At 54.3% G+C, this 26409-nt stretch overlaps 1 protein-coding gene across 8 annotated transcripts; it reads right to left on the bottom strand.

Annotated features, from left to right (window-relative positions):
- Positions 1-3: 3 nt before the first annotated feature.
- Positions 4-17833, bottom strand: RNF207 (ring finger protein 207). Of its 8 annotated transcripts, none has more exons than XM_074379978.1 (18): positions 17430-17830; positions 17077-17267; positions 16297-16429; positions 15102-15246; positions 14933-15014; positions 14786-14861; positions 14577-14702; positions 13864-13910; positions 13549-13621; positions 13407-13475; positions 12885-12953; positions 12705-12802; positions 11481-11667; positions 10721-10972; positions 10473-10524; positions 10026-10143; positions 2928-3008; positions 4-1866 (listed from the first exon to the last, which is right to left on the bottom strand). In XM_074379978.1, the coding sequence occupies exons 2-18, from the start codon at positions 17265-17267 to the stop codon at positions 1695-1697; spliced, it is 1971 nt and encodes a 656-aa protein (XP_074236079.1). In that variant the 5' UTR covers positions 17430-17830; the 3' UTR covers positions 4-1694. The 8 variants fall into 8 exon arrangements, with proteins under 8 accessions (XP_074236079.1, XP_074236080.1, XP_010348587.1 ...); XM_074379980.1 differs by adding an exon at positions 9224-9318 and having other exon boundaries at positions 1778-1866; positions 17077-17833; XM_074379981.1 differs by adding an exon at positions 9254-9318 and having other exon boundaries at positions 1778-1866; positions 17077-17833.
- Positions 17834-26409: the final 8576 nt, after the last annotated feature.

Here is a 26409-nt window from a genome sequence, read left to right as displayed (position 1 = left end):
ATTGTATGAGATGTAGGAACTCTGAGGTCATGTCACTCCTGGGGAAGAAAAGTCTCAAGCCTTCAGCCTCAAACCACGTGTGTTTTGCCTTCTCAAGTTCCTTCTGGGTTCCTATCTCTAACCAGTTGTAACAATAATTCCTTTTGCCCTGCAGACCACCACAGAGGTTTGTAAGGCCTTGGAACGGCAACCTCAGTGCCCTGAAGTAGCAGGTGTAGGGGAAGTGGACGTCGATGTGAGTAATGTGTTTATGTGTTGAACGTGCTGGTCTGTTAGCACGTAGACCCATTTGATGTTAACCACTGAATCAGCTGAAAATTTGCTTAAATGTAACTTATCTGGGCATCAAAAACTTTTACAATTTTAGGTCATGTGGGTTAATTTTTAAAAGCATTTTTTAAACTCCTCTAAATGAAAAGGGTTTTCCGGAGAAAAGGAAGACTGCTCAGAGAAAGCTACTAGAAGAAAGGCTGCTGCTGCCCAGGGCTTTGCTATCAACGGAAGGCAGACGCAGGAGGGGTGCTGTAGTTTGGGAAAGCAGCAAGTTGTAAACGAGACCATCAGCCACAGAAGCTGGCCAGGTGCCAAACTCTGGCTGCAGGAGCTCTGCACTTGCTGGAAAGGGTGAGACACTGCTCAGATTACTGGGTGGGACTTCCCAGTGGCACCAAGTTAACAGTGGGACTGTAATTCCGGAGAAACTGGATTCCTCTGCGATAGGGCAGATGCTACTCAGCAGTGGAGTGTTGTTACCTAAAACTCAAACCGGTACAGCCTGACAGCACGCCCTGCCCGGGCACAGGGCATGGCACATGGACACGCGGTGCCTCGGAGTGGAAAGGGCAAGGGATTTCTTCCTGGATGGCCACTCCCTGAATGTTTTCCATGGGGATTGGGAGTCATCACAAGCCACTGTGGCAAGGACGAAGACTTTGTGCCATGCAAACACGGTCAAAAGCAAAACAGCCCAAGCCAAAGAATCTGCCAGATTCACGATTGACAAGTGATTACCTTTTCAAGAAATAGCTGGGGATGGTGGCTCATGCCTGTAATCTCAGCACTTTGGGAAGCTGAGGTAGGAGGATTGCTTGAGGTCAGGAGTTCAAGGCCAGCCTGACCAACATGGAGAAACTCCGTGTCTTCTAAAAATACAAAAAATTAGCTTTGTGTAATGGCACATGCTTGTAATCCCAGCTACTCTGGAGGCTGAGGTAGGAGATCCGCTTGAACCCAGGAGGTGGAGGTTGCAGTAAGCTGAAATTGCACCATTGCACTCCAGCCTGGGCAACAAGAGCAAAACCCTGCCTCAAAAAAACAAAACAAAAAAACCGTTGGCCAGGCATGGTAGCTCACGCCTGTAATCCTAGTACTTTGGGATGCTGAGGTGGGTGGATCACCTGAGGTCTGGAGACCAGCCTGGCCAACATAATGAAACCCTGTCTTTACTAAAAATAGAAAAAATTAGCTGGATGTGGTGGCAGGCACCTGTAATCCCAACTACTCAGGAGGCTGAGGCAGGATAATCACTTGAACCTGGGGTATGGAGGTTACAGTGAGCTGAGATTGCATTACTGCACAAGAGTAAAACTCCATCTCAAAAAAATAAAAACAACCATCATGGGAACAACCTTCTCTCCAGTGTCCCAGTCTTATGCCTGCTCTAAGAGCCTGACCTCGGGTACTGGTCCCACTTGCTAAGTTGGGTGTTCCCTCCGTGTGGGGACGTTGCCCCCGTTTTTCTGTTTGGGTCTGTGATGATCCTTGTTTTGTGGTAGAAGCTCTTCTGAGAGGCTGTTCAGAGCCCAGGTGTTTCCTTTAGACTCTGATGTCTTCTCTCTCTTTTCCGGGACACTTCTTGGATTATTCCTAAAGGGACAGTCTCATGTGAGCCCACACCACTCCCCCATTTCACTGTATCCCTGCACTAAAATCCACTCGAGCCAAAGCTCTCGTGGGTAAGCATGCCTTCAGAACCAGGAAGACTTGTCTCAGGATCTTGTCTACTTCTGAGTAGGAGCCTGTCCCCAGGGATGGTTGTGAGTTGCTGAACCATCAGGCTGTGTCAGCGGTTTCTGGTGACAGAATTCAGAAGCATCTGAGCTAAATAAACAGCCGGCCAGGTGCAGTGGCTCACATCTATAATCCCAGCATTTTGTGAGGCCAAGGCGGGCAGATCACAAGATCAGGAGTTCGAGACCAGCCTGGCCAACATGGTGAAACCCCGTCTCTACTAAAAATATAAAAAAATTAGCCGGGTATAGTGACACATGCCACCCATACTACTCGGGAGCCTGAGGCAGAATTGCTTGAACCCAGGAGGCAGAAAAACAAAAAACCAGCTGTGCTGGGGAGGCTGGGGCCAGACTGCTCTGTCACCAGCCATGCTGTGACTCTGGCCACTTCAGCAACCCTTGGCACACCCCCTAGCCTCTCTGATTCTACAGTGCTGTCCCCCACCCTGTGACTGAGTACATTTTCCTGAGAGCAAAATACAGGAAGATCAGCCTGTGACAGTGTCGTGGGTATTACTGCACAGCCTTCTCTTCCTCTGGCAGGTATTGGGGCACACACTGTGGCTCCGGGGAACAGTCCTCAGTCGCTTTCTCATTTCAGTGACCCGAGTCCCCTGGTGTCAGCGCGTGCAGCTCCCAGTGGTGAAGGCAGATGCCAGCAGCAGCCATGGCTGTTTATAATGGTAAGATGGGGTCCTGTCTATTAAAGTCACACCCGTTTTATGTATGAGGTCACTTGTTTAAGTCACTCATCCAGGCCGAGAGCCTCTCTGGCCCCTTGTTCTACAAAGAGGCCCAGCTGAGGCCCCAGAGCTGGAGTCAAAGGAGAAAAGCAACGTGGAGTGTCCTTTGTCCGCTTGTTGGCCTCGGAAACCACATCGCATGCCCGCTCTTGGGTGGAGAGACTTGCTTTACCTGGCAAAGGCCGCGCGGTTCCTGCTGTCGTCCTGCGTGTTTTCTAGACTCTCAGACTGCTCATCCACAGGTGCCTGAAACCTGGCAAGAGAGCAGGCACCGGAATCTCAAGGGGGCAGAGCCAGCTGCCGCACGGCCTTCAGCTCAGAAGCCTCAGACAGCAGCTGTGCCGACACTCATGGGCCCACCTAGTGCGTCATCCTTTTGGTCCTCAAGTATTTACTAAGGCCCAGTGGCTGGCGAGGGCCAGGACTGTGTGGTTTGCAGAAGCCAGGCCCTGCCGTCATGGAAGCCACGTGCTGGCCGGGGCAGACACACTGAGGGAGGGAAGGAAGCACGACGGGAGGTGAGGGTGCCAGCCAGGGGACCTGCTTTAATCCAGGTGGCGTCGGGAAGGCCGCTGCTGACATTTATCAAAGCTGAGGCCTGAGTGAGGGTCTGTGAATGCTCAGGCAGAGGCCCAGAAATAGGACAAGTCTAGCTTTTGGTGGGGAACTGAAAGGGAACTGTAACCAGGGTGTTATGAGGGGTGGACACGGTCACAGGTGCACAGGGAAGGTCCCCAAGAGAGCTGTCCGGCCCCGCTGTGATGGGAGTCGTAGGCTTCTAAAGGACCCCTGGCTGCATGGCAGCTGGAGGGACAGGAGGGTAGGCCATGATGGTTTGGATTCAGGGGAGCAACAGGGACCAAAGCAGGCGGACTGAGGGTGGGACAGTAGAGCCGGCAAACCTGAGGGTGGGCTGGAAAGGGAGTGAGTGAAAGGAATCCAGGCTTTCTCCCAGGCTTTTCACCTGAATTAATGTGGTTTCATTTACCGAGATAGGGAAATCGGAATGGCCTGCCTGCCGGAGGACGTCCAGGATTCCGGCCACTGCTGAACTCGCAGTGCCTGTCAGACATCCAGGTAGGGCTGCCCAGCAAGGGGGCAGTGGGAGATGAGTCTGGCGCTCCAGCTAGCACTGTGCTGGAGCAGGATCTGGGGCGGTCTGCATCGTGATGGGGTCTTAAAGCCAGGGACTGGATGAGGTCACCCAAGGAGCGAGAGTAGGATGTAGAGAATGCCTGGGGCTGCGCCCTTGGGAAAAGCTGGCATCTGGGCACTGAGCTGAGGAGGCAGAGCCAGCCAGAGACCAGGAAGGGATGGCTGGAGAGGGCATGAGACTGTGGGCTGTCAGCAACGACAGAAGGCGTACTAAAGACTAACATGGCTCAGCACAGTGGCTCATGCCTGTAATCCCAGCGTTCTGGAAGGCTAAGGTAGGAGGAACACTTAGCCCAGGAGTTTGAGACCAGCCTTGGCAACGTAGCAAAACCCCATCTCTACAAAAAATATAAAAATTAGCTGGGCAGCTGGGCATGATGGCTCATGCCTGTAATCCCAGCACTTTGGAGGCTGAGGCGGGTAGATCACAAGGTCAGGAGTTCGAGACCAGCCTGGCCAATATGGTGAAAACCCATCTCTACTAAAAATATTTAAAAATTAGCTGGGTGTGGTGGCAGCTACTGTAATCCCAGCTACTCTGGAGGCTGAGGCAGAAGAATCACTTGATCTCAGGAGGCAGAGGTTGCAGTGAGCCGAGATCACGCAACTACACTCCAGCCTGGGCAACGGAGTGAGACTCCATCTCAAAAAAAAAAATAGCTGGACACGGTGGCACGTGCCAGTAGTCACAGCTACCCAGGAGGCCGAGGTGGGAAGATTGAACTGAACCTGGGAGGTTGAGGCTGCAGTGAGCTATGGTTGCGCCACTGCACTCCAGCCTGGACAACAGAGCGATACCTTGTCTTAAAAAGAAAGACAAACATGGTGATGCTCATGAGTGCTGCTGAGAGGCCAAGGGAGGCGGCCTGGACCTATGGGAGGGCTCGCCGAGGGTGGATGAGCGGAGTCAGAGGCCTGGGAGGACCAGGCTGAGGCAGTAACTACAGACATCCACAAAGTGGCTGCCATGGCAGAGCTGGCCCCACCTTGCCCCAGACTTCCAGGAGCTGGGCTCTAGCCTGAGCATTTCTGCAAAGGCAGACTGTGCCTTGGTACATTCATGGTGTGGATAAGCCTGTGTGAGTAGCACCCAGGACATTGTCCCCACCCCAGAAGCCCCCTTGGTATCCCCTTCCAGTCCTCCTTCCCAGGATAATCACCGTCCTGACCGCTAACACTGTAAGTTAGTTCTGCCCACTTTTGAGGGGTTTTGTTTTTGTTTTTTCTGAGATGGAGCCTTGCTCTGTGGCCCAGGCTGGAGTGCAGTGGCAGGATATTGGCTCACAGCAACCTCCACCTCCCGGGCTCAAGCGATTTTCCTGCCTCAGCCTCCCAAGTAGCTGGGGTTACAGGTGTGCGCCACCACACAGGTTAATTTTTTAAATTTTTAGTAGAGACAGGGTTTCACCATGATGGTCAGGCTGGTCTTGAACTCCTGACCTCATGATCTGCCTGCCTCAGCCTCCCAAGGTGCTGGGATTACAGGTGTGAGCCACTGCATGCCTGGCCTTTATTTATTTTTGAAATGGAGTCTCTGTTGCCCAGGCTGGATTCCAATGACGCCATCTCAGGTCACTGCAATCGCCACCTCCTGAGCGCATGTGATCCTCCTGCCTCAGCCTCCCATGTAGCTGGGATTACAGGCGCCCACCACTGTACTTGGCTAATTTTTGTATTTTTTTCCCCAAGACAGGGTCTTGCTCTGTCTCCCAGGCTTGGGTGCAGTGGCACAATCTCAGCTCACTGCAACCTCTGCCTCCTGGGTTCAAGTGATTCTGTCTCAGCCTCCCGAGCAGCTGGGATTACAGGCACGTGCCACCATGCCCAGCTAATTTTTGTATTTTTTTTTTTTTTTTTTTTTTTTGAGACGGAGTTTCGCTCTTGTTACCCAGGCTGGAGTGCAATGGCGCGATCTCGGCTCACCGCAACCTCCGCCTCCTGGGTTCAAGCAATTCTCCTGCCTCAGCCTCCTGAGTAGCTGGGATTACAGGCACACGCCACCATGCCCGGCTAATTTTTTTTTTTGTATTTTTAGGAGAGACGGGGTTTCCCCGTGTTGACCAGGATGGTCTCGATCTCTTGACCTCGTGATCCACCCGCCTCGGCCTCCCAAAGTGCTGGGATTACAGGCTTGAGCCACCGCGCCCGGCAATTTTTGTATGTTTAGTAGAGACAGGGTTTCACCATGTTGGCCAGGCTGGTCTCCAACTCCTTACCTGTGATTCGCCCACCTCTGCCTCCCAAAGTGCTGGGATTACAGGTGTGAGCCACCGCACCCAGCCTAATTTTTGTATTTTTAGTAGAGATGGGGTCTCACCATGTTGGCCAGGCTGGTTTCAAACTCTGGACCTGAAGTGATGTGCCTGCCTCAGCCTCCCAAAGTGTTGGGTTTACAGGCAAGAACCATTGCATCCGGCCGTTTTTGAGGTTTTATAAGTGGAATCCCATAGTACCTGAACTAAAATACCTTGAATGCCTGTGGAGTCCAGGGTAGACAGGGATTCACCAAAATTGTGCAGAAAGTCAAGTGAGTTTAACCTCTCAGTGTCATGTGAAATTAGTCACCTAAAGGTGACTTGGCAGTTTGGGGCTCACATGGCTGATCGTGCACACTCATTTTCTATCTTCCCCAAACTCACTGAGATTCTAGTAAAGTGATCAAAATGACAAGGAGAAGAAGGCTCCTCCGGGCTGAGGACAGGAAAGGGTGGCACCACACTTCCGGAAGCCGGAGAGCACGTGAACAAGTGGTCACTGATTTAGCAGACCTGAGAAACCTGAGTTGGAAACTGACGGTGGGACGAGCTGAGGACATGCAGGTTCACGCCATAGCGTCCCCTGGCAGGTTTAGGAACTGGCAGCCCTGTTGCCTCTGCCACAGGGAGGGTGGGACAAAATAGGACAGGTGACAGCCAAGATCCCTGCCACTCAGCAACTGGTCCTCTCCTGCTGCAGCCGAAGTCTGAGGGGTTAGTTGTGAGAGGCCAGTCAAGAACTGCACTGAAACCAGAAAACGCAGTGTGTCTACAGATGCTCCACAGAGAGGCCTCCCGGGAAGGAACGGAAAGGAAGGGACTGACCGCTGACCTTGGGGCACTCCATAAAAGCAAGAACCTACCCTCCCTGACCCTCTCTGAGGAGCACCACTGCTGTGCTCACAGCTTCCCATCTGCCTCGTGGCTCCAGCCCTGCCCGATTCCTAATATGAGCAGATACTCAAGGGTGACGTGACATCTGAGAAAAGCCTTCACGCTGGAAGATAGAAACCTACACAAGTTAGTGGGCGTGGTGGCGCACACCTATAATCCCAGCTACTCTGGAGGCTGAGGCGCAAGAATCGATTGAACTCGGGAGGTGGAGGCTGCAGTGAGTTGAGCTAGCACCACTCCGCTCCAGCCTGGGTGACAGAGCGAGACTGTCTCAAACAAACAAACATACAAAAACCTTCACAAGCAAAAACAATTGGTAGGAAACACTTCAGGGAGAAAATTTCCAAAAGGAAAGAATAACCTGTTGGCCTCAGAGGCGTAAGATATTGTGTCCGTGAACACCAGGATGCTATCAGAAGAGACAGGGTACAGAAAGAGCTGTTGGAAATTAAAACAACATAGCAGAAATGAACAAGTTAACAGAACGGTTGGAAGCCAAAGAGGAAACTCCTGGAAAATAACAGGACTGGCACGGTGGCTCACGCCTGTCATCCAGCACTTTGGGAGGCTGAGGTGGGAGGATCACTTGAGCCCAGGAGTTTCAAGACCAGCTTGGGCAAAAGGGGAAGACCCCATCTCAAAAAAAAAAAAAAAAAAAAAAAAGACAAAGAGATGGAAAATAAGACAGAAAAGGTAAATTAGAGAGCCGGCCCAGGGGAGCCAATATCCAACAATAGGAATTCCAAAAAGAAAAAGTAAAGAAATCAACAAATTCAAAAAGAAATATTCCAGGCCGGGCGCGGTGGCTCAAGCCTGTAATCCCAGCACTCTGGGAGGCCGAGGCCGGTGGATCACGAGGTCAAGAGATCAAGACCATCCTGGTCAACATGGTGAAACTCCGTCTCTACTAAAAATACAAAAAATTAGCTGGGCATGGTGGCGCGTGCCTGTAATCCCAGCCACTCAGGAGGCTGAGGCAGGAGAATTGCCTGAACCCAGGAGGCGGAGGTTGCGGTGAGCCGAGATCATGCCATTGCACTCCAGCCTGGGTAACAAGAGCGAAACTCCGTCTCAAAAAAAAAAAAAAAAAAAAAAAAAAAAGAAATATTCCAGCCTGGCTAACTTGGTGAAACCCCATCTGTACTAAAAATACAAAAATTCGCCAGGCATGGGGGCACACACCAGTTACTCAGGAGGCTGAGGCAGGAGGATCGCTTGAACCTGGGAGGTGGAGGTTGCAGTGAGCTGAGATCATGCTACTGTACTCCAGTATGGGCGACAGAGTGAGACTCCATATCAAAAAGATTAAAAAAGAAAGAAAGAAAGAAAGAAATATACCCAAACTGAAGACCATGAATTTCCATATTGAAAGGGCTACTAGTATCCAACCTAATGGATGAAAATAGACTCGCACCAAAGTGAAATCTCAGAACACTGGGAGCAAAGGACATATTCTACAAGCTTCCACAGAGAATTAGTAGGTCGCATTACAAGGGTTAGGAGTCTGAGCGCCTTCGGCCTTCATGAACAACAACTGCGGAAGCTAGAAAAGAGAGTGATGCCTTCGAAGAAGAATCCTTCCCAATCTAGAATTTCCAGTCTAGAATCTGATACCCAGTAAAACTATCAATCAAGGGTGAAGGTAGAAGGGAGACATTTTCAGACCTGTGTCATCCCAAATACGCACCTCCTGTGCAGTCTTTCTCAAGAAGTTAATAGGTGGTGGGCTCCCCTAAAATCTGACAGGAACTTCGGGTGATAGGAGATGGGGTGCGGGGGTGGGGGGCAGGTGGAATCCTTACTTGGGTGGTAAGTGAGAGCCCAGGCTCCAGCCATGCCCTAGACCTCCAGGGCAACCAGTCTACCCTGGGGCCCAGTGACTCAGAGACAGGAACATGGAAGACTTGCTACCAAGATCCCTCTGCCACTAGAACCCCTTTGATGCCCGAGTACAGTGCTGCGAGACCTTGGTTCCGACTCTGGTCCACTTGGCTTGTCTTACACTGATGTAGTTCCTGCCCCCTCCCCCACGTCCTGTTGCCTGGATCCGCCCAGCAGGACCCTCGGGACACCCTCAGGAAGTGGCTTCCACTTTGAGCTACTCCTGAGGGTTGGAGGGAGCAACTACGAGCCTAAAGGCAGAAACTCAGAGCAGCGCACTCACTGTGACCTTGCTTTTGCAGATGTCCCACACCTGGTCGCTCAGATGTCCCAACTGAATCCTCACGACGTGGCCAGCTGACTTCCCTGAACGGGGTCCTGTGGATGTGGCACCTTTCCCACGCTTTTTCTTTTTTTCTTTTTTTTTTTTTTTGAGACAAGTTCTTTTTTTTTTTTTTTTTGAGACGGAGTTTTGCTCTTGTTACCCAGGCTGGAGTGCAATGGCGCGATCTCGGCTCACCGCAACCTCCGCCTCCTGGGTTCAGGCAATTCTCCTGCCTCAGCCTCCTGAGTAGCTGGGATTACAGGCACGCGCCACCATGCCCAGCTAATTTTTTGTATTTTTAGTAGAGACGGGGTTTCACCATGTTGACCAGGATGGTCTTGATCTCTCGACCTCGTGATCCACCCGCCTTGGCCTCCCAAAGTGCTGGGATTACAGGCTTGAGCCACTGCGCCCGGCTGAGACAAGTTCTTGCTGTGTCGCCCAGGATCGAATGCAGTAGCATGATCTTGGCTCACTGCAACCTCTGCCTTCACCTCCCAGGTTCAGCCCATTCTCGTGCCTCAGCCTTCCCCAGCAGCTGGGATTACAGGCATGCGCCACCACGCAGGCTAATTTTTGTATTTTTAGTAGAGATGGCGTTTTACCATGTTGGCCAGGCTGGTTTCGAACTCCTGACCTCAGATGATCTGCCCACCTCAGTCTCCCAAAGTGCTGGGATTACAGGCGTGAGCCACCGCACCCAGCCCCCATACACATTCTGGAGACTCTCAGTGCCCCCGGGAACACCCCCCAGCCTCACCTGGGCTCCAGCCGCTCCTTCACTTTGGCAATGGAGAGGACATAGGGCGTGATCTGCCTGGTGATGGTGGTCAGGTAGGCATTCTCCTGCCTCAGCTGGAGAAGGTCATGGAGCTGGGCTGTGGAGCCAAGGCCAGAGCATGGGGTCCTAACCCTGAAGCACCTGGCTTCAGGTTTTTATTCAAGCTGGACACCATCTAAATATCCCAACATTTCCATGATGACCTTTCGTTAAAGAGTGAGGCAGCTGATGGCGGCATTTACTCAATGAGTCCTGACCTTACATGCACCATTTGGGGCCAGTTAGCAGCTGGAGGCAAAGTCAAGCACTAAGCGGGAGAGTGCAGGGATTTGCACGCGGTTAGTGGCCGACTCTGACTTCCTCCCCTGCTGGCATGTGGGTTAACTCAGGGACAGGAAGTTCACTCAGCAGCCAGCTGCCTGGAACCTTCATAAATCTCCTGCTCGTTAGCCACTCGCTGAAAGGATTCCTCCCAAATCTGAAAGAGAAAAGCTGGATGTTGGATGTGGCAGTGATGGAATTCACAGTGGTGGCATTGCTATCTCTAGCCACTCGGATCTACAAAGCACCCCCAGCCAGGTCCACATGGTTCCAAGCAGCAAAGACTCCCAGGTTCCAGACCCTGCCACATGAGGGTCCTGTGGGCACAGACCAGGTCCCCTTTCCCCCCTTACTGTCTTGGGGTAGCCCAGGTGTCCCCTGACTGGTGCGGCTGGAGTTAGAGTCCTTGGGAGGGCTACCTCCTGGAAGATGACCCTCATGCCCTCTAAGGAGGCGTGCTCCGAGGCGATCCGCGTGTCCAGCTGCAGGGACTTGCGCAGGATGTCTCCCATGACCTCCGCCTTGATGAGTGAATGGTGCTTGGTGAGGTCCCGGTGCAGCTCCTGTACCTGGTCCTTCAGGTTCTGCATCTCCACCTGCAGGCGCTGCACCGAGGGGCCGTGTGAGGGCATGGGGTCACCCTAGGCTGGGTTTTCTGTTTTTTTTTTTGTTTTTTTTTCTTTTTGAGACGGAGTTTCGCTCTTCTCCCCCAGGCCAGAGTGCAATGTCTCGATCTCGGCTCACCACAACTTCTGCCTCCCGGGTTCAAGCAAGTCTCTCCTGCCTCAGCCGCCCAAGAAGCTGGGATTACAGACATGTGCCATCACGCCCGGCTAATTTTGTATTTTTATTAGAGATGGGATTTGTCTATGTTGCTCAGGCTGGTCTTGAATGCCCTACCTCAGGTGATCCACCCGCCTCAGCCTCCCAAAGTGCTGGGATTACAGGCATGAGCCACAGTGTCCAGCCTCACCCTAGGCTGTTTTTACTGCCAGGACCTTGGTGAGGAATGGCTCCCAGGTTCAGCAGCTGGGACAACTTGATTTGCCTGCGCATACCTTGGTGAGGGGTGGGTTAGGACGATTCCCACCCGAAGATCCCTGGCCCCCTCACCCGGTAGGAGTCCTCATAGTGGCGGCAATGCTGTGTGAAGGGCGTGTTCTCGCCCTCTGCCAGCAGCACCTTGGTGCCCATGGATCGGTGCAGCGTGGGCTTTTGGACGGGTGACCCCGACATCTTTCCTACTGGGGAGGGGCAGTGGGGCCCCGTCAGCACCTTGGGGCCTGAGCCCCCTGCCAGCCTGGGGAGAGAGCCAGTTTGGATGCAGGGAAGGGGGGTGGGGAAGTCTGCCCCTCCCCCGGCCTCCCAGTCCCCTCACAGCCCTTTCTGTCACCTGGAGCACAACAGAGCTACTGAGAGCTTTGAAAAGCCTGAGGCTGAGACCTCACCTGGACATCCACATCTATTTATTTGCTTGTTTGTTTTTGAGATAGAGTCTCACTCTGTCACTTAGGCTGAAGTGCAACGCAATGGTGCGATCTTGGCTCACTGCGACCTCTGCCTCCCGGCTTCAAGCAATTCTCCTGCCTCAGCCTCCTGAGTAGCTGGGATCACAGGTGGGTGCCACCACGCCCAGCTAATTTTTGTATTTTTAGTAGAGATGGATTTTAACCATGTTGGTCAGGCTGGTCTTAAACTCCTGACCTCATGATCCGCCTGCCTCAGCCTCCCAAAGTGCTGGGATTACAGGCATGAGCCGCCACGCCCAGCCCACATCTATTTTTAAAGTCCCTGGAGTGGGTTCCAGGATGTGGGGCCAAGAGTGAGTCCGTGGGAATGCTGACAGGGCTAGGACCGAGGGAATGGTGTGTTCACCTCCATGCTGCACAGGGGACGTGTGAACCCAGTCTCTCTTGGTCTTTGGGGCCCCTGGGTGCACACATGCCAGTTTCAGCATTTCTCCTAACTCTTCCTCAGATGAGCTCAGGAATCAGGTGCCCTTCGGCTTGAGGCCACCAAGGTGGCAGTCAGCCCAGCCCCACGCGTCCCACCCCAGGACAGGCTGCAGTGGCGGCTGGGGGCCTGAGTCCTCCACTCGTCCTTTGGCCAAGCTCCAAGCCAGGTCTGCCATGGGCTTCAGGTCCAGGACTTCCTGTTCCCCTACCTGGTGGACTGGCCCCAGCCGTTGCCTGTGCCCAGTCACTGTACTGGGAGGGTGGCGAGCTAAGGATGGCAGAAGGAAGGGTGGCACCTGGCTTTTCCCTATCTGGCCCCTCAGCACCCTCCTGCCCCGACACCCCCGTGGAGGAGACTGCCTGCCGGCCCGTTGCTGCTCACGTGTTAGCACCACCCACTGCAGCTGCCACCCGGCGCGGCCCCAGCAGCAGCAGCGGCTCCAGACAGCGCGCGAACTCAGCTCGGTGGTCACTGGCAATCTAGGCGGCAGGAAGGGGTCACGAGGTGGCCTCCACTGCCCTGCGGGACCCCTGACCCTGGCCCACCCAGACCACTTCACACCTTGCTGCTCTGCGCAGGCCGTAGGCGGTGCGGCCGAGAGACGATGCCCTGCAGCCTCTCCATCAGCTCCTGTGGCAACCAAGAGGGCCTCAGGCCAGTGGAGGGGGCGGTGGCAGCCAGAGGGCAGGAAGAAGGAAGACAGAGGCGGGGCAGGAGGAATGGAGATGGAGGTGGGGCAGGTCTGTCTTTGGCACTTTACTTGGTGTCCCTTAGTGGCTCCCGCCCTCTTCTGGGACTCACCCCCACCCCATCCCCAAATCCACAGGAGAGGGGGCGGCTGGACTCCAGTGGCATCCTGTCCCATGGGGACTGGAGGCTCATGCCCCCTTCCTGGCTTCACTGTCCTTGTAACAGTGGCCCTAACTGGTTTGTAGATGATGGGAGTTGGGAGGGGAAGGTCAGCCCTAAGACCCCTGGTCCAGGCTCCAGGTGACAGGCTGCCCACCCCTGAGTTGGTGGCCTTGGTCTGCAGGGTGGTTTCCTGGTGGGGAGGGGACATCTGCAGCGGGGGAGGAGACTCACGTAGCCCAGGTCCAGGAACTCAGCCTTGTTGGCCAAGCTGAGGAAGGAGGAGCAGATGACCAGATGGACCTGGGGACGGGGGGACACTGCTCAGTACCTGGTGGGGGAGGGACCCCACACACACACCCTGAGCTCCCTGTACCTGCAGGGTGGGCAGCAAGGTGGCCAAGTGAGAGAGCTGCTCCTTGAAGGCCTTGTCCTTCTCTTCATATTGGCTGGCGGAGGGGGATGCCTGGTCTCCAGGGGGCCAGGAGCAGGACCCGGCAGTCCCATCCCCCTGCCAGCTTCACATGTCCGTCCCCACACCCCTCTCTGCACCCTGACCCATGGTGCCCTCCTCAGCTGGGTGGACACCCAGATGTCTTGCTCCCCAGGGTGGGCTAGGGCCTGCCCAGGCTCTGAGCTGAGGGCATGAAGGCCAAGGGGCAAGGGGAATAGGCCCTCCTTCCCCACTCACCTCTGCACAGCCTGAAGCAGCAACGCTTTCCTCTCTGCCAGTCTGTCCTGGGAGAGACGGCGGGCATTCTCTTGATTTGCACCCTCAGCCCTGCCACCTCCCACCATGCCTACCCTCGCACCTGCTGGTTAGGCTAGGTATCTCAGCATCCACTGCCTGAGGGCTGGAGGTCCCCTCCCCTTAAAAATCATGTCTCCAGGCCGGGCGCGGTGGCTCAAGCCTGTAATCGCAGCACTTTGGGAGGCCGAGGCGGGTGGATCACGAGGTCAAGAGATCGAGACCAGCCTGGTCAACATAGTGAAACCCCGTCTCTACTAAAAATACAAAAAATTAGCTGGGCATGGTGGCGTGTGCCTGTAATCCCAGTTACTCAGGAGGCTGAGGCAGGAGAATTGCCTGAACCCAGGAGGCGGAGGTTGCGGTGAGCCGAGATCGTGCCACTGCACTCCAACCTGGGTAACAAGAGCGAAACTCCGTCTCAAAAAAAAAAAAAAAAAAAAGTCATGTCTCCAGGAAGTCCTTCCTGACCCATCACATCCCCACCACCAGCCTGGGGCAGGCCCTGGTCTCCCCTCCGAGCTCTCCTACCAACTCCAGAAAAGTGCTTGGTGCAAGGCCTGCTGCCCCGCGACACTGGAAATCCACAAGGGCGAGGGGCCAGCCTGGTCACCAGCTCCCTGCTGGGTCGTTTACCCCCAACCCCCACCCCTTACCTGCATGCTGCCAAACAGGGCGTGGATGGCGTCCTCCTCCTCCGCCGCGCTGTGCCGCACCTCCTCCACCATGGCCTGCAGCAGCGCGATGGCCTCCCGCGTGGCGGTCTGCAGGGCCTTCACCGACTGGGCACAGGGCGGGGTCAGGCTGGAGGGTGCCGCCGCGCGGCCCCACACCCCCACCCCCGTGCGCCTGCCCCTGCCGTCACCAGCACCGCCTGCTCCAGCCGCTCGCAGCCCTGCACATAAGCCGATTCCAGGTCCACGCAGTGCGCCCGGCTCTCCCTGTGGGAGGTGGCGGGTGAGGCCCGCTCCGGCCGCCCCCAGCCCGCTCCCCTCGCGGCCCCTCTCCGCACCCCTGCATGTCGCGGAAGCAGCGGATGCACAGCAGCAACTTCTTGTCGGTGGAGAACAGGAGGTAGGGCTCTGCGTGCAGCGCTGCGGGTGGGCGGGCGGCCGTGAGGGCTCCGGGCAGTTCCCGGCCCGTCCCCATCCCCGGTCCCCGGCCCCACAAGCCTCACTCACTGCACTTCTGGGGCACGTCGCGGCTTCGCTGGCCCAGGGCCACGATGTCGTGACGCGCGAACATGCGAGCCCGGTGGGTCTCGTCGCGGCAGCGCGCGCACAGGGGCTGTCCGCACGTGTTGCAGAAGTACGTGGTTTCCACGTCCTGCGGGCCGAGAGCCGGCTCAGGAGCGCCAGAGCCCGACCGCGGCCAGCGCGGGAACCGCAGTCGTGGCGAATCATCGCGCGTCTGTCCCAGCCGTGGTCGGGTGCGCAGCTAAACGCAGCCCCTTCCTGTAATCCGGGCACTTGGCGCTCTGATATACCCAGTTTACAGATGAGGGCACTGCAGCTCAGAGGCTGGGTAAGGAGACCCCTGGGGGTGTGGGAGTCAGGGGGAGAGGGCAGAAACTGCTTTTATGAAGCAAACGTTTTACCTGCAGCAAAAGGGGTCTGAAGGCCTCTCACTGCCCTCTTGACACACTCAATGGTGGCCAAAAGGTGGCATGCACCCTGGCGGTCCAGAGTCACGCCTCAGCGGGGAGAAGAGCAGTCAGGGCTTTCTGGTTATCCTCCCCAAACCAGACCCAGGGCTGGGAGGCCAGGGCTCGTGTTGCAGCCCTGGTGTGGGGACAGGCAGCGGTTGACAGAACAGGCTCTCCCCGGAGTCCCTGCCTCCTGTTAATCCTCTCTGTACCTCTGGCTCCCACATTTCTCAGCACTTGCCCAGATCGCCAGAGCTTTTGTCCCAGTAGGGCAGTCCTCGTGGGATTCCCGATACCCTTTCCGGCCTCCGCAGGCCAGAGTCCTCAGTGTCCTTTACAGCCCAGGGGAACAGCACGCTGTCCTCACCTCCCCTGGGCTGTAGCTGCTTCTGTGCCACTTGGGTAGCAGAGGTCCTCCAGGATCGGCCCAGGCCTGCAGACTGGACCACTCTTCCTGCGTGAGTCTACAGCTCCACCCTGAGTTGGAGACCAGCGAGCCCTCCCCAGATCGAATGGCCACTATCTGGTCACTGCCTCAAGTCCCTTGTTCTGACCTCAGTCTCCCCACGGGTATAATGGGGCCCACATTCGGGGCCAAGGTGCCTTAGGGAGGTGCTGGGAACCCACTGGCAGGTGGTCCTCTGAGGACATGCTGGGTGCATGTGCAAACATTGGAGACTGTGCAACCTGGGACCCTCCACTCCCCACCCACCCGCCCCTGCTGCTCCTGCCTGCTCGCTGCACTCCCGGTCACAGTTGGCACAGCGCACCGCCTCCACGCCATCCCCTGAGCTGTCCACCAGGAACTGCATCAGCCGGTCCACTGGAGGGAGCCCGCTGGGACCCTTCACCACAGTCTGGTGTCTGCAGAGAAGCCCAGGCCCCAAGATTCTGACACCCCTTCTCCAAGGCTCCCCACCCCCACCCCTCACATTCCAGGCTGGAGCTAAAAATAGCTGTGTTGGAAGGGGGGTGCACCCAGCTCTGGGGTCTGCTATAAATATCACAGCGCTCACTCTGCCCTGGTCCCTACTCTTGCCCAGTCCTGGGCACTCCTGCAGACAGTGGGGTTGGTGCCTCTGGTATCAAAAGCAGAAGCCTCTTCTTGGCATATCCTCACGGCATTGGGTAAATTAGAGCCACTCCCGGGTGCCTCAAGCCCACCTAAAGTTTACTGTGGTTTTGTGGACCTAAGACTAGAAGTCCTAGAAGGACCCCAAATCAAGTTACTGGAAGTGTCCTGTCCGGTGCTGGAGCCCAGCCCTGACTTTTGATGGGAGGTCTTGAGCCAGTAACTGCAGTCTCCAGGCCTCAGTTAAGCTGATCTGTAAAATGGACTGAAGCCTGCAACTTTCCGGGAAAGAGCTAAGGACTGGGTGCAGCCCCTCCCGCTGGTTCTGCCTGAAGCCGGAGCCTCACTCTCCTGGCACCTGGATCCCAGTTCACACAGAGCAAACCTTGGCCTCCGGGGACGGAGTCTGGGAGGTTTTTGGGAACTTCGGGACACTTACTGGCACAGTGGGCAGGTGAGGCGGCCGTCGGTCGCGAGGCCACGCAGGCAGCCGGCACAGAAGTCATGGAAGCAGTCCAGAAGACACGGGCGCTCGTACTGCACGTGGCACAGCGGGCACACCAGCGGGTGAACGCTGGCGGCGTCCAGGGTGCTCGGGTCCTCCGGGGGCCCAAAGATAGCTCCCGACATCTGCAGGGACAGCGCAGGCCGGCGGCTGGGGCGCGCACCGAGCCCCGCTTGAGCTCCCGCGGCCCCTCCGCCCGGGTGCTCGCGCCCTGCCTATCGGGTCTGGACCCGACGGGGCGTCCAGAGGTCATGGAGTGGGGAGCCGCTAGGACTCGGGGCTGGGACCTGTAGCGCCCCGGCGCAGGGAGAACGGGCAGAGAGGGCTGGGGAGGGGCCGGGCCCTCTGCCTGCCCGCTAGGCCGCCTTGCTGGGAGCTGGCCGCCCTCCGACCTCTCCCCGGGGGTCCAGCGCTCCTAGTGTGGCTCCGGGAGGCGCTCTGAGAACCCGCGCGGTCGCTCTGCGGAGGAGTCGCTGGCCCTGGAATGTCAGGCCCGCACCAGGCGATGCTTCCCAGCCGACGCGGGGCCTCCCTCTGCCCTGGCCTCTCCCACCTCTCCTCACTCCCACCCCCGGAATTTCCCGCCGGTGACCTCTGGGTGTCCCGCAGGCGACGCCCCTTCCGGCATCCACCTTCCCCAGGGCGGCTGCTGCCTAAGAGCAGCGGGGCCAAAACGACCTCGGCACTCGCCATCGGCTTTGTGCACTGCCTCCGGCCGGGCCACTCCATCCCCAGCCGGCAGAGAGGAGAGGCCAGGACGCCAAGGCTCCAGGGACGGTGCCAGGCAAGGGTGCGAGATTGGACTGGCCCCTGCTCGTGATGACAGAGTCCCGAGCCCCAAGACCAGAGTGCCGCGCAGAGCCAGGCCGGAGGACCTTGGCTGTGGGGTCTTCAAGGGTGCAGGCCGGGCGCGGTGACTCAGGCCTGTAATCCCGGCACTTTGGGAGGCCGAGGCGGGCAGATCGCTTCAGGTCAGGAGTTCGAGGCCAGCCTGGCCAACATGGAGAAAACCCGTCTCTACGAAAAAAATACAAAAATTAGCCAGGCGGCCGGGCGCGGTGGCTCAAGCCTGTAATCCCAGCACTTTGGGAGGCCGAGGCGGGTGGATCACGAGGTCGAGAGATCGTGACCATCCTGGTCAACATGGTGAAACCCCGTCTCTACTAAAAACACAAAAAATTAGCTGGGCATGGTGGCGCGTGCCTGTAATCCCAGCTACTCAGGAGGCTGAGGCAGGAGAATTGCCTGAACCCAGGAGGCGGAGGTTGCGGTGAGCCGAGATCGGGCCATTGCACTCCAGCCTGGGTAACAAGAGCGAAGCAAACTCCATCTCAAAAAAACAAAACAAAAAAAAAAAAAAAAAAAAAAAAAAAATTAGCCAGGCGTGGTGGCACGTGCCTGTAGTCCCAGCTACTTGGGAGGCTGAGGCAGGAGAATTGCCTGAACCCTGGAGGTGGAGGTTGCAGTGAGTCGAGATTGCACCACTGCACTCCAGCCTGGGTGACAGAGAGAGACACTCATCTAGAAAAAAAGAAGAGGCCGGGCGCTGTGGCTCATGCCTGTAATCCTAGCACTTTGGGAGGCCGAGGTGGGTGGATCACCTGAGGTCAGGAGTTCAAGACCAGCCTGGCCATCATGGTGAAACTCCATCTTTTTTTTTTTTTTTTTTTTTTTGAGACGGAGTTTCACTCGTTACCCAGGCTGGAGTGCAATGGCGCGATCTCAGCTCACCGCAACCTCTGCCTCCTGGGTTCAGGCAATTCTCCTGCCTCAACCTCCTGAGTAGGTGGGATTACTGAGTAGGTGGGCACATGCCACCATGCCCAGCTAATTTTTTGTAGTTTTAGTAGAGACAGGGTTTCACCATGTTGACCAGGATGGTCTCGATTTCTTGACCTCGTGATCCACCCGCCTCGGCCTCCCAAAGTGCTGGGATTACAGGCTTGAGCCACCGCGCCCGGCAGAAACCCCATCTTTAAAAATAAATAAATAAATAGATAAAATGGAAAAAAAATAAAAAAAGAGGCCGGGCGCGGTGGCTCAAGTCTGTAATCCCAGCACTTTGGGAGGCCGAGGCGGGTGGATCACGAGGTCAAGAGATCGAGACTATCCTGGTCAACATGGTGAAACCCCGTCTCTACTAAAAATACAAAAAATTAGCTGGGCATGGTGGCGCGTGCCTGTAATCCCAGCTACTCAGGAGGCTGAGGCAGGAGAATTGCCTGAACCCAGGAGGCAGAGGTTGCGGTGAGCCGAGATCGCACCACCGCACTCCAGCCTGGGTAACAAGCGCGAAACTCCGTCTTGAAAAAAGAAGAAGAAAAAAAAGGGTCCCGGCCCCTCACTCCCCCACTTGCTAGTCCCTACTCTTCCATCGGACTTGGGTCTAACAGGTCATTGCAGCCCCATTTCCTCCACGGCCAATTGTGGGCGCCAGAGAGCAGCGGCTGCCCCTCCATGGAACTTCCAGCACTTGCCAGGCAGAGTGAGACGCCCAGGAATCCCAGCCCTGCCTTTCACTGGTTGTGGGCTCTCAGCCGGGCTACTGACCTCTCAGAGCCTCAGCACTGGGTTAAAATAGAACTGGTCTCCTGATAATGGGTGAGGCCCCAGTGGAACAACGTACATGAAATACACATACTGGGCATCCACATAATTAAGGGCTCATCCTCATTGCCTGCCAAGTTCCCAAAAGAGGGGTGGGTTTGGGTGGAAGTTTGAGAGGGGAGGCTCCCAGCCTTTCCAGCAGTGCCCCCTCTGGGGACTGGGCCTGGCAGATGCATGTTGATCTCAGGGTTTTCTCCAGCATGCCCTCGCTTCCTCGGTGGACGTGATCAGTGAGCTTCCTCTGCCCATGTTATCCTGAATGCCCTGAGAGTAGCCCGTTTCTGCTCCTCCTGCAATTGTAAAGTCAAGGCCAGAGCCTGACCCACGGTGGTGCTCAATAAAGGCTTAGAAAAAAACTCGGAGATACTTGAGCTGTTTTGTTTTGTTTTAAGACAGGATCTCACTCTGTCACCCAGGCTGGAGTGCAGTGGCGTGATCTTAGCTCACTGCAGCCTCGACTTCCTTCCACCTCAGCCTCCCAAATAGCTGGGACTTACGGTCGTGTACCACCATACCTGGCTATTTTTTTTTTTTTTTTTTTGAGACGGGAGTTTCTCTGCGATGCCCAGGCTGGAGTGCCATGACATGATCTCAGCTCACTGCAACCTCTGCCTCCCAGGTTCAGGCGAATCCCCTGCTTCAGCCTCCCGAGTAGCTGGGACTACAGGCATGTGCCACCACACCTGGCTAATTTTTGTATTTTTAGTAGAGATGGGATTTCACCATGTTGGCCAGGTTGGTCTTGAACCCCTGACCTCAGGTGGTCTACCCACTTTGGCCTCCCTAAGTGCTGGGATTACAGCTGTGAGCCACTGCACCCGGCTTTTTTTTTCCTTTTTCTTTGTATTTTTAATAGAAAAATACAAAAATACAATGTGCTGCACACATTGGGGGTTTTGCTGTGTTGCTCAGGCTGGTCTCCAGCTCCTGGGCTCAAGCACTCTACCTGCCTTGGCCTCCCAAAGTTGCTGGGATTACAGATGTGATCCACCTTGCCTGGCCTTGAGCTGCGTTTTGAAGGATATGTAGGAGTTTGCTAGGAGAAAGAAGTGTATTCTAGAGGGAAACTAGCTATTCTTTTGAGGACCATCCCTAACCCTGTTTCTATTTGTGGACCAAGTCATAATGACAATAGTAGCCATGGCTAATGTTTATGGGCCAAGATTCTTTCTGTGTGTGTATGTGTCTGTGTGTGTCTCTGTGTGTGTGCAAGGGGAGGCAGGGTGGGGAGATATGGGCCAAGATTCTATTCCAAGCTGTTTAATTTATATTAACTCAGTTAATTGGGACAACACTCTTAGAAAGTAGAAAATATTACCGCATGTGGTGGACCTGGCATACGGTAGGTGCTTTGTCAAGGAATGATGCATTAGTTTCCCAGTAGGAGGTGAGTGCTTCGTTCGTTCATTCATTCATGTCTGCATCTATTCAACTGGTATTTATGGAGCATCTACCATGGGCCACATGTTGTACTTGACGTGGGACATAGAAGGGAACAGAGCAGCCAAGGTTAATCAAGTACACAAATAAACAAATAATGACAGGCTGCATTGCATTGCAAGAAAATCATAAGGATGATAGTCTGGGTGCCAAGGCCCACGCCTGTAATCCCAGCACATTGGGAGGCCGAGGCCAGCAGATCACCTGAGGTCAGGAGTTTGAGACCACCCTGGCCAACATGGCGAAACCCCCATCTCTACTAAAAATACAAAAATTAGCTGGGTGTAGTGGTGGATGCCTATAATCCCAGCTACTCAGGAGGCTGAGGCAGAAAAATCATTTGAATCCGCGAGGCGGAGGTTGCATGAGCTGAGGTGATGCCACTGCACTCCTGCCTGGGTGACAGAGATTCTGCATTAAATAAATAAATAAATAAATAAGGATGACTCGATGCAGGGCAGCTGGGAGGGGCTCGAGCTGAGGACCAAACTAGGTAAGCACGAGCAGAGAGGGAAATTGAGCTTGAGGTCCCCAGAGGATAAGAAGAAACTAAGAAAAGCTGGGAAGCCTGGGCAGACAGGTGGGAAGCTGTGGCTCACGTCCGTAATCCCAGCACTCTGGGAGGCCAGCATGGGTGGATCTCTTGAGCCCAGGAGTTTGAGACCAGCTTGGGCAACACAGCAAGACCCCCCCCTTTTTTTTTTTTTTTGAGATGGAGTTTCGCTCTTGTTACCCAGGCTGGAGTGCAATGGTGCAATCTCAGCTCACCGCAACCTCCGCCTCCTGGGTTCAGGCAATTCTCCTGCCTCAGCCTCCTGAGTAGCTGGGATCATAGGCCCGCGCCACCATGGCCAGCTAATTTTTTGTATTTTTAGTAGAGACGGGGGTTTCACCGTGTTGACCAGGTTGGTCTCGATCTCTTGACCTCATGATCCACCCGCCTTGGTCTCCAAAAGTACTGGGATTACAGGCTTGAGCCACCGCGCCTGGCCAAGATTCTTCTTTCTTACAAAAAAATACTAAAACTTGGCTTGGTGTGGTGGCTCTCGCTTGTAGTCCCACTACTCGAGCAGCTGAGGTGAAAGGATCGCTTGAGCCAGGAGGTTGAGGCTGCAGTGAGCCGTGACCACACCTCAGCACTCCTACCTGGGTGACAGCGAGACCCTGTCTCAAAAGAAAACCAGAAAAAGAAAAGTTGGGAAAAGTTCCAAGCAGAGGGAAGAGCAAGTGCAAAGCCCCAGAAGCAGAAAGAAACTTAGAGAATAGAAGACCAACGTGGCTGCAGATGAAGGAGCTCAAGGTGGGGAGCGGGGCTGAGCATGGGCTGGGACTGAGGGTGCACACCTGTGGTCCCAGCTACTCAGGAGGCTAGGATGGCAGGGTTGCTGGAGCACAGGAGGTCAAGGCTTCAGTGAGCCATGTTTGCACTACTGCACTCCAGCCTGAGCAACAGAGCAAAAGCCTGTCTCACGAAAAGAAAGAAAGAACAATAAAAGTCGACTCCTGAGAGGGAAGTTTAGGAAGGAGGAGCTGGCATTATGATCAAGGTGTGAAATTGTTTCTTGGGCCAGGTGCAGTGGTTTATGCCTGTAATCCCAGCACTTTGGGAGGCCGAGGTGGGAGGATCACTTGAGTCCACCAGTTTGAGGCTGCAGTAGGTTATGATCATGCCACCGCACTCCAGCCTGGGTGACAGAACAAGACTCTGTCTCTATTAAAAACAAAACAGGCCGGGTGTGGTGGCTCACACCTATAAGCCCAGCACTTCGGGAGACCTAGGTGGGTGGATCACCTGAGGTCAGGAGTTTGAGACCAACCTGGCCAACATGGTGAAACCCCATCTCTATTTATTTTTTATTTTTTTTATTTTTATTTATTTTATTTTATTTTATTTTATTTTATTTTTTGAGATGGAGTTTCGCTCTTGTTACCCAGGCTGGAGTGCAATGGCACGATCTTGGCCCACCGCAACCTCCGCCTCCTGGGTTCAGGCAATTCTCCTGCCTCAGCCTCCTGAGTAGCTGGGATTACAGGCACGCGCCACCATGCCCAGCTAATTTTTTGTATTTTTAGTAGAGACGGGGTTTCACCATGTCGACCAGGATGGTCTCGATTTCTCGACCTCGTGATCCACCCGCCTCGGCCTCCCAAAGTGCTGGGATTACAGGCTTGAGCCACCGTGCCCGGCTTTAATTTTTTTTTAAATAGAGATGGAGGGCCGGGCGCGGTGGCTCAAGCCTGTAATCCCAGCACTTTGGGAGGCCGAGGCGGGTGGATCACGAGGTCGAGAAATCGAGACCATCCTGGTCGACATGGTGAAACCCCGTCTCTACTAAAAATACAAAAAATTAGCTGGGCATGGTGGCGCGTGCCTGTAATCCCAGCTACTCAGGAGGCTGAGGCAGGAGAATTGCCTGAACCCAGGAGGCGGAGGTTGCGGTGGGCCAAGATCGTGCCATTGCACTCCAGCCTGGGTAACAAGAGCGAAACTCCATCTCAAAAAATAAAATAAAATAAAATAAAATAAAATAAATAAAAATAAAATAAAATTAAAAACAAAACAAAACAAAGGCCAGACTTGGTGGCTCACACCTGTAATCCCAGCACTTTGGGAGGCTAAGGCAGGCAGTTCATGATGTCAGGAGTTCAAGACCAGCCTAACCAATATGATGAAACCTTGTCTCTACTAAAATACAAAAATTAGCCTGGCGTGGTGGCACATGCCTGTAGTCCCAGCTACTCTGGAGGCTGAGGCAGGAGAATCACTTGAGCCTGGGAGATAGAGGTTGCAATGAGCCAAGATCACACTCCAACCTGGGCGACAGAGCAAGACTCTGTCTCAAAAACAAAACAAAACAAAGCCTGGGCATGCTGGCTCATGCTTGTAATCCCAGCACTTAGGGAGGCTGAGATGGGTGGATCACCTGAGGCTGGGAGTTCGAGACCAGCCTGACCAACATGGTGAAACCCTGTCTCTTAAAAAAAAAAAAAAAAAGAGGCCGGGTGCTTTGGCTCACGCCTGTAATCCTAGCACTTTGGGAGGCCGAGGTGGGTGGATCACCTGAGGTCGGGAGTTCAAGACCAGCCTGGCCATCATGGTGAAACCCCATCTTTATATATTAAAAAAAAAAAAAGTTAAAAATAAAATTAAAAAAGAGAGAAATAGTCCCTCGTGGGAGAGATTTAGGATTGTCAGTAGCCCTGAGCGCTCGCTTAGGGTCAGTTATCAGCCAGGGTCCACTCAAAAGGCACCACACTACAGTTTTTTTGTTTTTTTGTTTTTTTTTTTAGTCAGAATTTTGCTCTTGTTGCTCAGGCTGGAGTGCAATAATAGCATGATCTTGGCTCACTGCAACCTCTGCCTCCTGGGTTCAAGCGATTCTTCTGCCTTGGCCTCTCGAGTAGCTGGGATTACAGGCATGCGCTACCACGCTTGGCTAATTTTGTATTTTTTTTTTTATGTCAAAGTAGATTTTTATTACAGAATAATTTTTTCTATTAATTCAATGCTTTATATAAAACAACATAATACCATAAACTGACAATGACCTGGTAGCATGTAAATACTTAAGGCCGGAGAGGCATGCTTATTCTTGATAAATATAATAAAGGGAAATTTAAACTTTGGCATTAGTTTACAAGAGTCAATTCAAGTCAGTGACTGGAGGATTGTATTAAGAGAAACCAGAGGTCAAAAAACTCTTCAGGAAGGAGCCCTCTAACAATGTACATTTGAAGATCGGGGGCTAAAGATCCACTCTGAATGAACACTATTAAGCCAAGGATGTACAACATCCATCAACATCTGTTTCAAAAACAGCATGTTTCTAAAATGATACATCTCTTTACAAAGTAAACATTACAGTATGAATAACTACAGAGACACAATTGGGATGAGCTCCAGATCTGCCGCTGACTTCCGTGAAGCACCCGTGGGCCATGGCTTAAGGCATCCATCTTAATCCTGGGGCTTTAAGAACATCTTCTTGCTGGGCGCGGTGGCTCAAGCCTGTAATCCCAGCACTTTGGGAGGCCGAGGCGGGTGGATCACGAGGTCAAGAGATCGAGACCATCCTGGTCAACATGGTGAAACCCCGTCTCTACTAAAAATACAAAAAAATTAGCTGGGCGTGGTGGCGCGTGCCTGTAATCCCAGCTACTCAGGAGGCTGAGGCAGGAGAATTGCCTGAACCCAGGAGGCGGAGGTTGCGGTGAGCCGAGATCGCGCCATTGCACTCCAGCCTGGGTAACAAGAGCGAAACTCCGTCTCAAAAAAAAAAAAAAAAAGATGTGTTAACTAGGTAACTGAAGGGTTATAATGCCAACAGTAGCAACTGCAGGAAGTAGTTACCATTCCTAGGGTGGTGTTATCAAAATGTAGACGCTTGAAGGAGGGGCATGGGGAGGCAAAACTCAAACATCCGAGGAGAGGGCACTGCTCGGCTGGGCTGCTGCCTCTGGGGAGAAGAAAATGAGGCTGGTTCTGCAAATGTTGGAGTAAGTGCAGACTGGATTCCACTGTTGCTTCCAGAATTTTCCAACTGCCACTGCCAGGATGAAGGAGCAAGAGGGGGTGACACCAGACAGGACAGGAATAAGCAGGAAGTAAAGCCCCCTAATGATAGAGAGAAAGCAGGATCAGCTGGCAAAGTAGAAGTGTTTGCAGAGGCCCAGCCGGGGCATTGTAGAGCCAAGAACAGCAGGTGGCTTTGGAGCTTGGTCAACCCGCTCCAGAGGCCTGAGTTTAAAGCTAGACCTATCCACTGTCTCCTCCAGTGATTGGACTTTTGCTAGGTGAGTACAATGAAGCCAGGTAAAGGGAGAGGAGAGTGCATGCCACCGATTGACAATTCAGGATCCTGGAATATAATTCCATGAGGACACACGGGCGAGGGTGGTGCAGAGTAGCCCAGTTCAAGGGACTGTGGGCCTGGGGATGAGGACCTTTGCTTCTCCACATGCGGTCCGTGGACCCGGAGCATCAGCATCGTCTGAGCGCTTGTGAGAAACGCAGAATTTCAGGCCACTGAGACCGCAGGAATTGGAATCTGCATTTTCCAGATCTCCTGGTGGTCCTCAACTACGTACTGGTTTGGGATGGGAAACTGGAAGGCGTGGGCTGGGAAACTAGGGGGTGGTGATCAGCGGGTGGGCGGCTTGGCTGCAGCACGAAGGGCAGGCGCTGGAAGACAGCGCCTGGGCATGAGCGTCCAAGCTGGG

The sequence above is a fragment of the Saimiri boliviensis genome, chromosome 11, assembly GCF_048565385.1.
Source record: "Saimiri boliviensis isolate mSaiBol1 chromosome 11, mSaiBol1.pri, whole genome shotgun sequence".
Classification (NCBI taxonomy): Eukaryota; Metazoa; Chordata; class Mammalia; order Primates; family Cebidae; genus Saimiri; species Saimiri boliviensis.
This window is presented reverse-complemented; position numbering and strand designations above follow the sequence as displayed.

What these genes read in the sequence shown, in the direction of transcription:
- RNF207 (XM_074379978.1), bottom strand. Translation starts at nt 17,267, where the DNA reads ATGTCGGGAGCTATCTTTGGGCCCCCGGAGGACCCGAGCACCCTGGAC. An exon ending in CGACGTGCCCCAGAAGTGCA is followed by an intron (nt 15,015 to 15,101) that starts GTGAGTGAGGCT and finishes GCCCACCCGCAG; the next exon opens with CGCTGCACGCAGAGCCCTAC. An exon ending in CGAGCAGGAGATTTATGAAG is followed by an intron (nt 10,144 to 10,472) that starts GTTCCAGGCAGC and finishes TTGGCTCCACAG; the next exon opens with CCCAGCTCCATGACCTTCTC.